At 37.4% G+C, this 17,682-nt stretch overlaps 2 protein-coding genes across 6 annotated transcripts in view; one reads left to right on the forward strand and one right to left on the reverse strand.

Moving 5' to 3' along the window:
• STRN (striatin) overlaps positions 1-11,808 on the forward strand; it is a 68,269-nt gene extending 56,461 nt beyond the window's left edge. For 3 of the 5 annotated variants that reach the window (XM_056486513.1, XM_056486515.1, XM_056486518.1), the window contains 4 exons: positions 394-534; positions 2,787-2,894; positions 3,721-3,807; positions 3,894-11,808. In XM_056486513.1, coding sequence (XP_056342488.1) covers positions 394-534; positions 2,787-2,894; positions 3,721-3,807; positions 3,894-4,063 — 506 coding nt within the window. In that variant the 3' untranslated portion in view covers positions 4,064-11,808. The remainder of the gene's footprint in view (positions 1-393; positions 535-2,786; positions 2,895-3,720; positions 3,808-3,893) is intronic. The other 2 variants (XM_056486514.1, XM_056486516.1) reach the window with 1 other exon arrangement.
• Positions 11,809-13,686: 1,878 nt separating this feature from the next.
• Positions 13,687-17,682, reverse strand: part of VIT (vitrin) — a 52,911-nt gene continuing 48,915 nt past the window's right edge. Inside the window, exon 19 of the mRNA XM_056488634.1 lies at positions 13,687-17,494. Coding sequence (XP_056344609.1) covers positions 17,316-17,494 — 179 coding nt within the window. The 3' untranslated portion in view covers positions 13,687-17,315. The remainder of the gene's footprint in view (positions 17,495-17,682) is intronic.

Consider the following 17,682-nt stretch of genomic DNA (forward strand, 5'->3'; position numbering starts at 1 on the left):
ATCAGTTGTACCACTTCAATTTCATGTCCTTTAACTCAAAGTAATGGAGTTTGGTGGAGTTTTTTGAGAATTGCTGTTACAGTTAAAGGAAGGAAAAGGAGCCAGGGAGCTCTTGCTTTTTTAATTTCAAAGTAGATTTCTGCACAGCTGCTGTTCCAGCATCTTAGTATAGAAAGTTGTTGATACACATGTCCAAAAAAATAGGATTAAAATAGCTAGCATACAGGGAAAGCTATTTAGATTGAAATAATTTATATTTTAGGATGCAACATTTCCTTTCGTAATTGTGGTCCTTTTGATGTTGAAGTGCTTACTCTTTTTGTAATGATTTTTTTGTTTAATTTTTTAAAATGTTCTTTACACCAATTGCATATTTTCTGCATTGTTTTCTAGAAATGGGAATCCCTTCATCAGTAGATCTTGTGAGCAGTGACCCAAGCCTTATGGTAGCATCATTTAACAGTGGGCACACAAGCATTTTTAACATGGAGACACGGCAACGAATTCTTACCCTGGAGTCCAGTGTGGATACTAGTATGTATCAAAGCCCCAAACCAATCAAAGGAAAATAATTTACTTGTTTAAGATTGATAGTGTTGATAATCTTTTAAGTGTTCTCAAAGAATCAGGCAGTGTCATGAGAAATTAAAAGATGAATTATGTTACAAGCTGTATTCTGAGATATAGCAGTAAATTGTTACTACTACAACAGACCTCATGGGTATTGCAGTAGCAGAAGAGTGTGCATACTTTTGAAATAAGATAGAGGAAACAAGCTCACACTCCGAATTCCTCTTCAAGGGATAGTAGCAGGAGAAAAAGCACAAGTTTCTTTAATACAGCTTTGTGATATTTGCAGATTCGACATACCAATTTTCTCTTTAGTCCAAAATTGCAAAGTAGAGGCAATATCAGGAAAATTCAGTGTTAAATTAATTTAAAAATTGGGAGTGTGTGTCAATTCTTTTTTATTTTTCCTCAGAGGTATCCATCTTTTAAGCTTTATTGCATTCTTGGCTCATTTGGACTTGGGCTTTAGTTGAAATTTGCACTGTAGGAGGAAGGCAAAGCTCCAGTGAAAGCATACTAATTCATAAGGTCCCATATAATGACTTGGATAATGGCAGTGACCAATATTATTGTGAAGAGCCTGCTATCAGTAAATTATTTTACCCTGACTTTACAGAAGAGACCAGAATGAGCTGAAGCATAAGGTTTCATATTCAGGCCACAATGGTAAAACATTGAGTCTTTTAAAATTTTGAAATTTCTTACCCCACCCTTAGGGTTTTATGTCACTGAATTCTACTGTTTAATTTTATTTTTTAAAAGGACTAAGCCATTCTTGTTGTCTTTGCTTGTGTGTTTTAAAATATTTAAGTGACTGTCATTTTATAAGAGCAAATGGGAAGTGCCATATCTCTTCTTTAGGTTATTCCTTACTGTGCTGAATTTCTTCTTTTAACATACATCTTTGCTCTTGTCTAAAAAAACAGTTCTAAATTAGTTAATGCAACTCAGTGGAAGCCACCTTTCTTCTTCCTTCTCTTCCCCCTTCTATTTTTTTTCACTTCCTCCTCCTTGCTGTAATTCCCTAATGTTCCTTACGGTATGGCAACCAGCAGTCCCTATTTAGTATCTTTAGTTATGTAACAGTACTATAAAGCTTACATGTATTTTAAAGAAATAAGTTATTATTTCTGCAAGAACTCAGCAAGAAGAAAGTATCACCTGAAATGCCCTATCACACTACTTAGAGACTCTGCTGCTCAGTATAAGCCTCTGCTTGGCAATTTCAAACTTGAGAATGGTTGGCTATGATAAGGATTCATGTTTTAATAATTTTAGTAATTTTAGGAGAGTTTATTAATATGAATGTGGAGTTTTTTTCCCTAATTTATACTATCATAATTTCTAAGTGTCCTGTGGATGCTGATACTGCTTTATGGTTCACATTTTTATAGAAAGGTGTAAAATGAAATCTTTACCATTTTAATAGCGAGTGAACCTTTAGTAGTATTTTGTTTTGTTTATTTTTGTAAAAAGTTTGATTAAATGATGTGAATGTTCTTTGGAAGCAATTCAGCTAAATTAAGTCAACATAAAAGACAGTATCTGTATTTTGATGTTCTGTGTAATGACTATTTGTGGGTTTTGTCACAATCTATGCCTCTTAAGACCCCTCTTGCATTAACCTGTGTATCATAGCAATGCCTGGATTTCTAACCAGAGAATTCCTGTACTTTTTTCTCTATGAGTGTATATATATATATATATGCATGCTATTTCAGAATTACTGAAGGCAAGGAAATTTGTTCTCCTATGAATAGTCTAGCATCCTTTTTTAAAATAATAATTTCAATACATATATCTCAGATAATAAGAGGTAGATTTTGTTTGCTTCAAACATACTACCTGCAGTGTTTATTTTCCTGTCGTTTATGTTACAAAGAAAGTTTGTCTTGGCAAGAGGAGGAATGTGTGTAAATGAGGGGTTTTCACTCAATTTTTGGTTCCACTTTTTTTCTGATGTGCCTATATAAAACCATGTCCAAAAGCTTGGACCTTATTTGGCATACATATGTTTTATGTATGTGTCTGTCCTGTGTAGTATGGAAAGTATTTTAGAGGAAAGTGCGTAACATAGGGTGCTAGCTGAGAGTTTCCAGGATATATATGTAAGAAGTATTTCACAAATTAGATTGATTATGTATTTATTTCTTAGTAGCAGTCTTTCAAAGAACATAGCAATTTAAATATACTGATGTGTATGGGTCTTTTCTTAGCAGTCAGCTCTTCCTGTCAGATAAACAGAGTCATCAGCCATCCAACTCTTCCAATTAGTATCACTGCTCATGAAGACAGACACATCAAATTCTACGACAATAATACAGGTACGCATCTTTCCTGCAAGTCTTAGCCTTAGCCATTGTACAATATAAATCATATTCCAAATTTTTTATGATCAATATTCTTCACACAAATGCTGAGGGATGTCAAGAATTGGATAGCCTCTGAAGCAGAAATCTCTCATCACCAAGTCTAAAGATTGCCAGCTCACTTAAAGCTTTGTTGGCAAAGTGATTAAGGAACTTGCATCTCTCTGTCCATTCTTGTAGGATGCCCTATATATTAGGTTTATAAATACTTAACATAAAAGGCATCTTTTTCAAAATCTTCATGTTCTTATGTTTATGTTTCTTCTATTGATTGTCTGTATTATTTTGCTCTTGAGAGCAGGAACCTCTGGCAATCCTTTTGTGCTTCCTAGACCTCTGCCACATTTGACCTGTGATTTCTTATTTTTAACATGAAATCATTGCTGTGATTATAAATAAACTGTGATAAAACATTAATTCTCTCTGAGACAGCTAACATTATCCTCTATTCCCCTCTCGTTTATATTCATTGCTTTTAGTATGCTCAGCCCCTGCCTTCCTTCCAATTCAAGATCTTACTTGAGAACTTAATTTGCTTAAGGGGCAGATATTTAAAATGTCAGGGTGGCTTAAAGCAATGGTCTCATGAAAGTTGATGATACTGCTACTGTGGTTCTTGGGAACTGTAAACATTAAAATACTGACTTGTATAATTTTAATGATTCAGTCATGGGACAAGATCTTCTTGTGTTTATATCAGCTGTGATAGGGTCATTAGCAGTGAATTCAGATAACAAAGTTAACTGCAGAAAATAACCTAAATAAATCTTTTCTTTCAAAGGAAAACTGATCCACTCCATGGTGGCTCACTTAGATGCAGTTACAAGTTTAGCTGTTGATCCTAATGGCTTGTATTTGATGTCTGGCAGTAAGTACATTCAGATTTCATTTTCTTTTTCTCATAATGGTGGCAGGCATGCAAATTATAAGAAAAACTGTTTTCCCTTTCTTTAGGCCACGACTGCTCGATTCGCTTGTGGAATCTTGAAAGCAAGACCTGCATTCAAGAATTTACTGCTCATCGCAAAAAATTTGATGAGTCCATTCATGATGTGGCATTCCACCCATCCAAATGCTATATTGCCAGTGCAGGAGCAGATGCCCTGGCTAAAGTGTTTGTATGACAGAGTGCTTGCCATTCAACTTTAGCTTTGTATATATTTAACCAGCTGCACAAAAGAGAAGAGGAGGGCATGAGTTGTTTTATCTTGCCCTATAATTCAGAGAATGTTTGTAAGTGTTTAGTTTTGCAGGGTGCTGTTTTCTAAAATGACATTTGTTCTGGTTTCTGTGAGCTCAGCTGGTGCTGAGAGCTTGGAATCTCTCAGTTACAAATAGTTAAAAAAAAAAAAAAAAGCTTTTATTTAGGGGGTGTGAATTTTCGTCCAGGCAGGCCTTGGGTGAAACTAGGTCTACATATTCTCTATTAATAAAACGGAGTACTGGAAAGAAGGGGTCTAATTGCATCAGGGAGTAGGAAAAGAGGGAAACTTCCTAGGATGCTTCTCATTGAGGAATCTTAATGTGCTCAAATCACCTGGAAAAAGTGATTCAAAGTCAGTTCACATGCTCATATCATGTGAGAGGCACTTTGTCATCCCTTTGGTATAAATAAAGTAGATCTTGTTCAGAGAGCAGTAGCAGATAGTTAATCTCAGCCACCTGGCTGCTAGCCTAAAATAAATGCAATTAAAGGAAGGCAAATTACTAACATAAATTAAAATGCAGTAAAGTTTCTGTTGCATCTTCTGTGTTTCTCAGTAAATATTTAGTTTGCAAAACAATTTATATAATTTTTTTAAGACTGTATTAGCGTATGGCTAGAAACTGAGCCTTTAGTCTAAATCCCAATTAACAACAGACTGACACAGTCTGTGTATACTGTAGTAGCAAATTTAACTTATTCAGATTTTAATGCTGTTTATTCTTGGAGATCTGGCACAAGAAATTATCACAAGGCTTTCCAAAGAAGCTGTCTTACAATTTTAGCTGTCAAACATTCATCTCCTCTTTCTGTTCCTGCTAAAAAGGGTATCATTCTGGGCATTAAGGATAACAGTGAAATACTTCATTTGAAGATTAAATCTGATGCTTTGTGTGAGTCCTTTTAGTGGAATAGGTAGGAACTCTACAAAGTTCCATGAGTTTGAGAGATTCTGCTACTGCTAGAGATATTTCCCAGCTGCACCATTTGAGGTACTTTTTACCTTGTCCACTTTACTGGGTGTATGTGCCATTGATTGGGTTACCTGAAGAATGAGTGCTTCTCGTAATTACTCAACAGATGTGCTTTGTTTATCTATTCAGAGCTTCTCTGTTGATTCGACAAATAACTTCTAATCCAATCTGTTAATCTTTTTATCCCTTCTTAAAGGAAGGTGAGTAGATTCTTTTATGTTATGTGTCATCATCAGAATTATTACTATTCATAAGCATGAAGCTGGTGTTTTTCTCTGATGGGAATGGAAGCAGAATTTCTGCTGGAGTTGATTTCTGGTGCAGATAAGAGTAGGAAAGAACCCAGTGCAACTCTTCATATACTAGCCTGAGGTTAAGACTGGAAACTGATAAATAAATCTTTACCTTTAAACTGACACTTCATAAGCAGGAGTCATTGAAAGATAGCAACATAAGGTTTGACTATGTTGTTTCTAGAGTGCCATTTGGGGATGGGACCACATTTGAAGTTGATCTCAGAGTTTAAACCAAGTATATTATTTAGAATAAAAGGTTGACCTGTGCTGTTTGAGCCTGCAACAAATTATATGTACTGCTAAAATATCCTGGAATACCTTTTATTGCTCAGAATATTCACATATGTCACTTCATGATACTGATATGCAATATATTTCCTTAGATAAGATTAGAACTTTTACCATGAAACAGATGACTACAATAATAATACAGATAATTTAGTTTTTATAAAATGTTTTGGTTTTGATGAAAAGGAGGAAACTTGGCTGCAAAACTGAGCATTCAACTTTGTGAGAGTTCTGTGTACTTGACTCATATTCTTTCAGTGTCATTATTTTATTTCTTTTTGAAGAGAAAATTGCAAAGATTTATTTGAAAAAATCTAAAAATTATGTATATTATATATGTGTATATATATTGTAAACATGTATTAAATGTGTCTAGTAAGGGAAGACTCCATCGGTGCATTTTAATGTTTTAGTATTAAGAGTTCTCTTGAGTTTGTGTATACAAAGGATAATGGTGTGAGTATGAAATGAATGTTGTGCTTTTGCTTACACAATACAATATGTAGTCACAGTTGTTTAAATTGCTGTACATAAAAACTAATAGGCCAGCATGCTTGTTTTTAAGGACTGTCATTCTGATTACAATTGGAATGTAAGAAGTGGCTGTTCAAATGTGAATCGAAAGATGTTTCCTTCTCACTATTGAGCTCTTGCTCAAACTGAAAAGTGATTTTTTTAAAAGCTGGCAATAGCTAGAGGATGAGGTGCCTTTAAAAAACAAAACAAAACAAATGTAGCCTTACAAAGAGGTTGTGGAATATATATATTTTTGTGCTTGTCTTCATAATTGATGTCAATGTCTTTTTACTGTACTTGCTCACATACTTGTAGGACTGCAGGGTATTGTGCATGAGCCTGTCAGATCTTCTGAGCATCATCATAGGAGATAGGGTTGAAAAAATTATTTAGGTTATCTAGTCCATCTGCTTGCTAAAGCAGGGTTGTAGACTTGTGTGTTCTAATAATGTCTTGGCCAGTGAGATCTTATTGTTCTAAGACAATTAGGCTTCCTTTTAAAGATTATTTTGATGATTATATCTCACTGGCAGGAGGATTTATGTGATATCTAGTAGCTCTTTTTTGTAACTTCATGCCAGTATTCCAAGCCATGTGTTGTGCCATTTTACATAGTCTTCATAGGCTTTGTAATTTGGAACCTGCATGCACACATGGTTCCATCTGTATGTTTTCATTCCTTTCTGCTTTCTTAAAGCTACTTTTTTTAGTCTGCTTTGTTTTTGCACAATATTTTCTTGTTTTCATCCTTTAAGCTCAGTTCTCCAAAAATTGCTGCCCATACCACCATTCCACATGCATGATTTGTTGGACTTAGTCTGAGGGTCATCTGTTAAGTATGGTTGTTGTTTGGTTGGCTTTATCCTCTGTAATGCAATGCTTTTGTGTAGAAAACCAAGCTTTTGATATCTGGCAAACTTAAATCATATTTCTTTATTTATGACTATTCCTTTAAATAACATTTGCTGCTTTTCAGGTTTCTTCTTCACTTTTAGTATGTTATTATTCTTTTGCAGCTAGAGACTTTATTCCTGTTTCATGATTATCCTGGATCTTACAAGCTTTGAACTTCTCACCTCTGAGGGCACTAAATTATTTTTATTTGTTCCCCTTCTATGTGCAGTTTTTCCTGGTTCAGTATAATTAGTAACTTTCATTAGTGTGATACATATGTTTATTGAAAGTGTAAACAAAACTGGACCCAAGGCTTGTTCTTGGAAAAAACATTTTTCTGCAGTATCAGTATATAGCATTTTAACATTACTATTTTTCCCATATCTAATTTACATGGTAATTTTTTAATGGTTAACTCATATAATTTTTTGTGTATGGTAGCCTGTGCTAATGATTTTGATTTTACTAACTAATTTACTGGGAGAATTTTCAGTCCTTCTGTATGTTGAAAGTTGGTCCACTGGGTTTAAATACTCTCACTTTTACTCTTAATTTATTTCACTGGGCTGTTTGCTTTTGCATGTTTTATTCAGTTACCAAAGTGCTTGCACAGAATGATTTGGTGTAGCTTGGAAGAAGTTCTAGATATGTTGTGTCACTCTTACAAAATCCTAGTGTCTGCATTTATTTTTGTGCCTCAGAGAGAAAACTTCCACATAAAAGATTCACTACTTTCATCTCATTCACCTTTATTTTATAAAGAACATATGAAATATGTTCTTTACCAAGAAGCCAGTAGAACTATATGCCATATACTGTAGGTTATTTTTTTCAGACATGTATTTTCAAATAATGTGAAGTTAAAGCAGTCCCATGTAATTTGATTAAGTGTGTTGTGTTCACCATACAGCTTTGTGATTAGGTCATACAACATTGTTTTTCAGTTGTGAATTTAAAGTAAACTGAGACCTTGTTCTTTTGAATAAATGTGTGAGAGATAGAGGACTTAGTTACACCACCTTTTCAGTACTTTTTTTGGATCACAGATGTGTCCCCTTTCCCTGCCTCCTTAGATTTTAACAGTAATTTTGGGGAGCAGCAATTTATGTAAACACATATGTTTTTTGAGCATATGTTTAATATGAACATATGTTTAATGAGCATAAGTATGGAAACAAACAATTGAAAAGTGGGCATAACTATCAGATAATCAAGTCTTGATTTTTTTTATGCCTTTCAAGATGTGTATTCGGAAACATTTGCATGCTGTGGCTTGGCAGTGTGTTTGCAGACTGTCCCAGCTATCCAAGAGCTTACTTGGTGCCTGTGTGAAAACACCTAGTCAACCTGAGATGCATTAAGGAAGAAAATGCAGCCAATGTGGTTTTCCTGTGCTGAAATTTGTGGCTGTTTAGTGGAAGTTTGTTTGGACTACACTATTAGAAAAATGAAGAAATCAGAAAGCAATAGTTAACCTCTTCCGTGTGGTAAGTTGGTTTTTACAAGATGTGGCAATCTTTGACATGGCAATATGAGTTTTTTTGGGCAGCTTCAGTTCATGAGCATCGTAGAGATGTGTAGCATAGTTGTTACTATTGAGTGGCTGAGAGGATGAAAAGATTTCTCTGAAAAAAATGCTCAGATGTTTAAGGAAGCTCCTTTTTTCCATACGGATATGAAGATATTGAGAATATTTTATCTGAATCTGACGTGTTTAGTTGAAGGGAGTTACAACAGGTGAACAGTCTAGACTCTTTCATCATCAGTATCTTTAAGCTTAGAGATAAACAGAGTTACAGAAACAATTTGCCTGTAAACTGCCAGTGAAAGCCTCTGCTATGTTCCTGCTGAGCAGCAGAGAAACTGATGGACATCAGTGCTGGTCCATCCAGTTATGTCAGGGATGTTCTACAAAAAATAGCCCCTATTTTTTAAAAAGGTAGTCTTAAATACAGCAGAGCAAAATGAACAAACTCCTGGGGATGGTAGGGAAGGACTGGGATGACTCTTGTGTAAATAGTCCTTGTTTGGGCAAATGCTCTTATTTAGCTGGTGGGAATGTTCCCAGGAGGGAGGGTGATTGGAAATGTGACCTTTAAAAAAATGTCTGTGCCTGTGCTAACGAACAGATTACAGATAACCTGTACTGGTTATCTGTCCTTTTGGTATGTGATTTTATCATCCCTCTTTAATTTTCCTTTAGGATACATTTTCTGAGAATCTTAAAATCTCATCTGCAGTGAGCTCTTACTGCAGGATGAATTTCATAAAGGACTACTGATTTTTCTCTTGGAGTGGTTTTTTTAAGACTGGTAGAGTTTCAGCTTCAGCCCCAGCCCTCTCACCACTGAAAGGCAGATTTGTTCCTCCTTACACCTAGTTCATTTAATTCTAGTGTATATCTCTTAGCCTGCCTTCTGACTTGGTTTTGCTGCTTCGTAGTCAGTTATGAAAGCTTATAAATTGCTGTAGCATTTAAGATATTTTTGAGAATCTGGATTCCACTACAGAAGGCATAAATCCAGTTGAATAGTGTAATTTGTGGATCTCATCTGGTTTGTTGTCAGGAGAGACCTGTTATTAGACTACAAAATCCAAACCATGGCTAAGCTAAAAAGGCATTTAACAATACTATGTTCTTCTTAGCCCAACTTCTTCCTGCTTAAGTTAGATTGTGGTACTGTGTGTTAGTCTAGTTTTGCCCTGCTCATGCTGCCAACCCATGCTGTGATCCTGAGATCACAGCAGTGTTTAAACCGTGCCCAATGCATGTGTTTCTGAGCTGCTCAAAGCCTTGTGTTGATGTGGTCCTCCAGGCCAGTCTTCTTCAATGCCCTCAAGTTTGAATTGCAGGCTTTCAAATTTACTTCCTGGCTATTTTGAGTAAACCTTGGTCCTCACACCAGAGTATTGGACTGTGGTGTTGAGAAAAGATTTATACAGCTGGATTTGTACGATTCTGAAAGGGAAGGGATAAGTTACTGCCAAGCCAAATATTATAATTATTTTTGGATTTGTTGTGAAAAGCAGCCAAAAACATTGTATAAGGGATAAATGATGGACTTGAAGCTAATATTTTTCATTAAGAATTTATTTTTTTATGCTTCCTGTCATCAAGATACAGTGCTTTCGAATGTAGCTTGTTTTCAGATATATGGCTCCTAGAATTGTTTTCTTGCAGTTGGACATTTGCAAATGTGCATCAGTTTTGAAAGCTGTCTGATATGTGTTAGCACTTCTTTTGGAAATGCAAACTGAGCATGTTAGCTAATTATTTCATGTACTTTTATAGTCCAAGCAGACTGAAAAGTCTTGTGCTATGTTTTCCTTGAATAATGCATCTGAAAAAACTTGTAGAAGGAATTCCATGATGACATGACTTTTATTGCTGTAAGGTTCTCTGTTGACATTTTTCAGCTTTGCATTATATTTTGCATCATTATCTTCAGTTGACTGTCAGGTTAAAAAAGACAAATTTCTTTGCCATATGGACTGTAACGTGGATTTTTTTTGTTTTTGTTGTTGCTTATATTAATACACTTTTTTTTTTCCTACTAGAACTTAGAGATACCTGATACAGCTCTCTTTAGGAGAAGTTACAGGTGATAACCACTAACATGTTAGTAATTACAGTGGCTTCCCTTCTGTTTTGGGTCACTTCCATGGCAGATTGTTGATATAAAAAGGCTACTGTGGCTCATATACAAACAGCTAAAGGAAATTAAGATTCTCCTTCAGAACTATGCTGAGGTTATGATTTTACACACCAGTTTTGAATGACTACTTTGAAACAATGTTGGGCATCAAGTGTCTTGCAGAATTTTGGATCCAAATAAGAAATACCTACTTGTCGAGTAATAGTCTGCTTGTCAGTTTTTTGTGTGTGGCTCAGTACAAGGCTGTGTCAGAATTGCAGTACCACCAAAATTACCTTGTTTAAATGCGACTGTTGTACAAAAGTGAATGTTATTTTGAGTGAGAAATTCTGTTTTCTAATTTATGAAGGAAATAGTTTTCTTGGGAGTAAGCATCCATAAATGTAATATATTTCATGATTTTGAAAAGGTTTATTAATCATGGGACATAAGAAAAATGAAAGTGATTCATTCTCCAAAGATTTGTTTAGCATTTATTATTAAATAATAGAGTATAAATTTTTGCTTTAAATGGAAATGCTTCTTCAAAAACTTAGTATTAAACTTCTTACTAAAACTCAGTAGTTTAAAATGCTGGATAAATATCTAAAATGGTAAAGATAGAGAATTCAGAGGGAGATTACTTTGAAATACACCAGTGTAATTTTGAGCTTCTCAAGTGCAGCCCTGAATTTTCTCTTTTTCACTGCAGTTCATATTTTGTGAAACTTCTTGGATAGGTTATATTTAAAGCTACATTCACTTGCCTGAATAAGTCAAATAAATACTTTGTCATTTAAAATTATATAGATCTGCTTATATTAGTGTGCCGTTTAAAATGAGACCCCATTGAGGTAACATGCAGGTATTTGTGTTGGTATGACAGTAGTGAAGTGGGGTATCTGTGTACTGTACCCGCATTCTGTGCTGAGCAAAATCACACGGACTTCCAGAAATAAGCAATGGTTTTTAAGAGCAGCTTTATTTAATGTTGCAGCAGCAAGTGTCATTTGTACCATATAATTATGTAAATTGGGTGCTAATAAATACTATTTTTCAACATTTTGCATTGTGTTCATAATTCTGCATTTTATCACAAGAGATGCTAGGAGGGGGAAGTGCATTAAGAGTAAGGCAAGTAGAAGGAAGGGCTTGAGGTAACTCCATGTGGCATTCCTGCTGAGCTGTGCAGCACGTTACTGTTCACAGGAGTGCCTTGGTTTTTGTGTTCTCTGTAAGTCTTGGTTTCATACTGTGGGCTGTTGACACCCTACATCTTCCATGTGCTGAGGCACGTGGTCCCTGTGTGGGGTGAGTGTGGGGTGAGCAGACATGCGGAGTGGGGTGGCTGTGCAGGAGCTGGTCTGGCAGCAGGCGCTGTTCACAGCCAGACACGTGGCTCTTCCCGAGGACAGCGTTCATTGAACGTAAAAATAAATGTGTGCTTCTGCCCCTGGGGAGGGGAGGAGGGAGAGCAAACCACACATCACAGATGGCAGCTGCCTTGCTACAGGAAGGGGCTCAGAACGGCACTGTGAGGGGGTGGCACGAGAACCTACACAGAACTGAGCAGAACAGTTGTCAGTGAGCCCATCCTGGGTTTTTTCTCAGTTTGTAGGTGGGATAAGCAAAAGCTTTATCTTTTCTTGGTAGGTATAAAATAGCCTAATTTGGTCCTACTCATCTTCCTGCCTCAAGGGAAAGGAGGAATTGCTTTATGAATTGACAGTACAATCTCATTCACACCCGTGTGAATGCCTCTAGAAGATTCCTGAGGTAGGGGAAAGAAGATATAGTGAATAATGCATGAGTGACCCTCACATGCAGAAGGTCTTCTTAACAAGCTTATGGGTTGCCTATGAACAAGACATGGCCCCATGATGATTTGCATGTGAGAAAAGTGAGTGTACTTGGTGATACAGTGGAAGTTCTACGATTTCTTGTGCTTAAAAAGAAGTAATTTCTATGATTTCTTGAACTGAAATTCTTGGACTGCACTATCAGAGTTCTCATTAGAAATCACAGAAGGGATTAAACATGGTGTTAAGAAAAATAACATGTTTCTTGCCATTCAGTAAGACTGACAAAGTTGATTGTGAGCAGTGTTGCTGATGCAGTGCTAAAACCCTCATCCCCCTCCTCCCCTAGTTTTTAACAAGGAAAAATTATTATTTTGAGGAATTTGAAGCATTCAGCTGCATAATGTACAAATGTAATGTTTTCAGTATGTAGGTGACTTAGTGAATGTAAATGGCCTGATACTGTCTAAGATGTCTCAAAATGAGATGGGAAGGGAGAAGAAAAGGGATTAAGTTGTTTCTATAATGTTGCTCCTGGACAGAATAAAATAGCAGAATGATAGTGGCTTTGTTCAACCATGAAGTAATTTAAGGTATGTACACCACAGAAAGGTGACTTAAATTTGGTGTCTAGGTAATATTTCTGATACTACCTACTGCTTGCTTTGACTTTCTAAGTAGATAACGTGGATGATTTCATGTGGGGTTACAGGTAGGGTGTTAAATCACTAAATATGTTTAGCTTGGGTTGGTCCTGGCTGGATGCTTAACTCCAGAGCTTTTCCTGATTACTGGTGTGGTTCCCTCTATGTGCTGGAGAGCCATGGGGGAAGGAGTAAGAGGAGGAAGGGGAAGCTTGTCTGCCCACTTGTCAGCAGCAGCCATGGAGAAACTCTCCTCTTGCCAAACCAGCAAAGCAGCAGCAGCTGAGGAGCAGGAGGTGCACACTGCAGGTGATGTCTTCTGAGCAGGGTGTCACAGTGACAGCAGAAATACTGAGTGTCCTGCTCTGGGGAAACAGCACTTTGAGCTGCTTCTCTCTGAAGAAATGGCTGAACTCTTAATCAAACGTGGTGGCTCACTGGAAATGTGAGTGGCTGATGCTGGAGTTGGCAAGAGATGCTGAAACTGAGCTCTGCCAAGGCTTCCAGAGCATGGATGTCAGTAGGTATTTCCAGGTGGGTGTTCTGCATTGTGATTGCTGAGCACTGATAAGCCAGCAGCCCAACTCTGGGTGCAAGGATGCTTATTTCTTACGGAGAGGGTGATCAGACAACACCCTCTACAATGTGTATACAGTGACTAGTTCAGACAGCTCCCATTTCTTCTCTTGGGGGTGCCTCTGCCAGACAGCACTGCACTGGTCAGACATCTGAAACTAAATGGCCCAGCATGAAGTGACTGGACATCTAGACCCTCTTTTGATTCAGTCCCACATCTAGAAAGTGTGTAGAGCCGGTGTTATTTTTTTTCAGCTTCCAAAGGAAGTCTGGTTCAGATAAAACGTGATCTTGAAGACCTTGGAAAGTACATACAGTTTTGATGCTCTTCAGTCATTAGGCTCTGCTTCAGTTGACTGATTCCTCTGACAGGTAATTTTGTGTTAGCTCACTCTAAGGATCTTTTTCATCTAAGCATGTAAAAGACAACACTGAAGCACCCGGGGCTTTGCCAGCCTTGCTGAGTCTTCCATAATGTAGTAATAACCTCAGCTGTGTTTCAGAAACTAAAATGTCATAGGCTGTATTTTCTGTGTATTTTTTAGCCCCATATGAAATGACATGTACGGCATGTGCCTTTAGGACAATTTTATTGCAAAAGATATAGCAACTTATGTTGATATGCTCAAAATAGCTTGCATATGTTACAGAAGGAGTTCTGCTGCTTTCTTCAAACAAATATACCCCTTTGAACATTTATCTATATGTAAGGTACCTTGGTTTTTTTTTTTAATAAAACAGTATGTAGAGACTTTAGAAGGCAGCAAGTGATTTGGTTGCTATGAAAGGTAAAGGTGAAGAGGAGCGTGTTCTGTGATTGCATGGAAGGGTGTATTCTTCAAAATTTTGAGGCTTCTGTATTAGGCGGTGTTTATGAATAGGACATCTATGTTTAGACAAGAGTTGGATTAAACCGCTTTCACAGTTTGAGTTTTGACAATTTCAAGATTGTCCCAAGAAGTAAATAAAAACGCACATTAAGAAGCAAGCGCCATAGTTGTTCACAAACTTACGATAAACCATTTGAACAACAAACCCTGAAATGCTTTATAAATGCTTGACAAAAGATAGGTGTGCAACTTTCCTGTGAAAAAGCATTTGAAAGCTTAATGCCATTGCTTGAAGTTTAAGCCTTAGGAAAAAATTATATCCCATATGTGTGTATCCCTTATGCACATCCTAAAGAACATATGTGCTCTAGCTATTCCTAATGTCTCGGCCATCACTGCTGTGCTTTTGGCAGAGCACAAGTGAAGCATTGGGGAGTCACTGCAGGGAACCAATCTTTGGTGCTGCAAGAGTACATTCAGTATGGAGAACAATATGTGGTGGTGAGCTGCTGCATTAAAAATTAAACCACAGTATTAAGGGTAAGTCTAAGTTAGGATTTAGGCCTTTTTCTCAGGCAGCCCCAAATCAAGCCCCAAACAAACAGGTTTTCAGAAAATAAATCTAGTGTCTGCACTGAAGTCCCCAGTAAATTCAGTTTATGGGTTTGTTTGGAGTTTTGTCCAGCCCATGTAATGTCCCTTGTTGACAGAGAAAGATGTGTTCAGCAGAATGGTAATGAGAAGCTGGATCAAGAGTTGGGGGGTATCAGAGTTGCTCTGCTCATGCCTAACTCCTTAGATCCTTAATCGTTTTTTCAAGCCAAAAGCTATTGCTTTGAAGTGCCACAGCACAGATTAGTGGTAAAAACTCTGTATACAAATACATTTGTGGAAACTGACAGTGTGCTGTGCTTTCAGCTGGGTGGAGCGGTTGAATTGATGATACTCAGTTAAAGCTGAAACTTAATGTTTCTTCTAAGGGGAAGTGATGAACTTGCACTGTGTAAAACCACTGTGTCATCCAAAATCGGTTTTGATAACCTCTTGAGAGGACCCCACCCTGGCTTATGTTACCCCACCAGGGGGATCATGCAAAGTCTTGCTGTTTTCATTAATTTGCATTATGCATACTTAGTTGATAGGTTATAAGCTACTTCAGTCATATTTCCATACATAAGGATTTAAAAAATTGTGCTACTTTTGCTGATAAAATGAGTTTCCCTTATGGCAATTCAATTAGAATTTATGTGGCTAATAAATATCTTGGCTCGTGGTTATTAAAACTATAAATGCTGTTAAGAGCCTGTAATATGGCAAATTTGAGTTTTAATTTCTTTCCATTTCATGTTAGTTCCATAAGCCTGGCACAGCATGGCTTTGATTGCCGTAAGGAGTGTGAACACTCATGTTTTTATTGGCTCCTTTGATAACTTCTCTTAATGAATGTCTTTTCTTAAATGATACTGGATGGAACATAATCAGCAACTGCTGCTTCCTAAACAAAGTGCAGTTATTTTCGTCCTCCTAGTATGTCTCTCCTCCTGCACTGACTAGTGATGTGCGTAGTTCTTCACTTAAGACACCACTGTGTGTATTCTGACTGACTGTAATAGGTACATTTTGAAAACAGTCCATAGAAGAGAAGTCAGTCCTAAATTTGAGGGAAAGTGTCTGATTAAAAGCTTGAAATTTTGCTTTTCCCAGTGTTAATACAGAACTTCAGATAATTCCCTCTTAAATCCTGTTAATGGCTCTTGAATAGCTCTCCTGACACTAGAGAGTGCACTTCCAAGTGTTGATTTCATGACAGAATGGTGGTTCTTAAATGCTTTTCTGACTGTGAGTTACTTAAACCCACTATTTCTCTCTAAGAGTCTCCTGTGTCCTGGCAACACTCCTGTGGTCCTACAGGACTTGAACCACCGAAAAGTGAAGGATGAAACTGAGGAGGAAAAACATTTCTCAAGATCAAATAACTAACACAGTGCTGTGGGAGACTAGATTCCAGTTCCTGCATGTTGGCTGCCTTGTGGATCCAAGGCTTTATTGGGGTTGTAGGGTTGTAAAGGAGGCAAAGGATGATAGGGTCCTGGGGATTTAACCTTTCCTCTCTCTTGCTTTCCAGTTTCTCAGGGTTTGGCTAAATCCCAGTGCTCGACTTGACACTAGCTGAAGCTTAATTTACTGAAAGGACAGCAGTATGGAGAGAGTACCTGCTTTTAAGAAGGTATTCAAATTAAGCTGTGTTCCCCCTCCAAAAAAAGCATTGTGGTATTTGAGCCCTGATCTGTGTGTCATCTGGTGGGCAGTGCCACATGAGGTGTTTCTACCACAGCAGCTCAGAAGCTTAGCCATTCCCTAAAGGGACCTGGTCACTTCAGAAAGCAGGTGGCACGTTTTAAAGAATTTGCATATGTCCAGAGGTGAGAATTGGGCAAGCTGGGGCTCTATGCTAGAAGCAGCTCTTCAGTCACCTGCAGTTATTTCCTCCATTTTTACTGCCTCTTCCGCTGTCCACCTAAATCAGAGTTTCTGATGCCCACAAGAAAAAAAAAAAAAAAAATCATCTACACAGAGCATTATCATGCACAGGCACAGAGCTGCAATCAACCTTGCTGACTGGAAAGTGCCAGAGGGAAACACCTCCAGTGTTTCTTGAACTGAGGACTGGCATTATTTCTTCAGCACAGCACCCAAGGGTCCGGCCTTGCTTGAGTCCATCAGTTCCGTGGCTGGGAATTAAACTCTGTGCAAATGTTTTGGATGAGCTGATTAACATAGCGGTAGAGGTTGTCAAATTCATCCACAAAGAAGGAATGCTCCTTAGCAGGGTCTGATGCAATGGCTTCCAGTTCATCTGGGGCTGCCCAAGCAACTCCAATGGAATAAGCGATGACTCCTGGAAAGAAACCCAAAGTTTAGAAAAGCATAAAAGTTTTCATTGTGGTAAATCTAATTTAAGATCAATACTGCAAATGTAGTTTCCAGGCCACAAAAAAATGGGCAGTGTGTTTCAGTGCTCTCTGTATAAAATGGGTATTTCAAATTGGAGGAAAGTTCTAGCTTGTGCTTTGAAAGTACCTTTTT

This window comes from Oenanthe melanoleuca, chromosome 3 (genome assembly GCF_029582105.1).
Source record: "Oenanthe melanoleuca isolate GR-GAL-2019-014 chromosome 3, OMel1.0, whole genome shotgun sequence".
NCBI lineage: Eukaryota > Metazoa > Chordata > Aves > Passeriformes > Muscicapidae > Oenanthe > Oenanthe melanoleuca.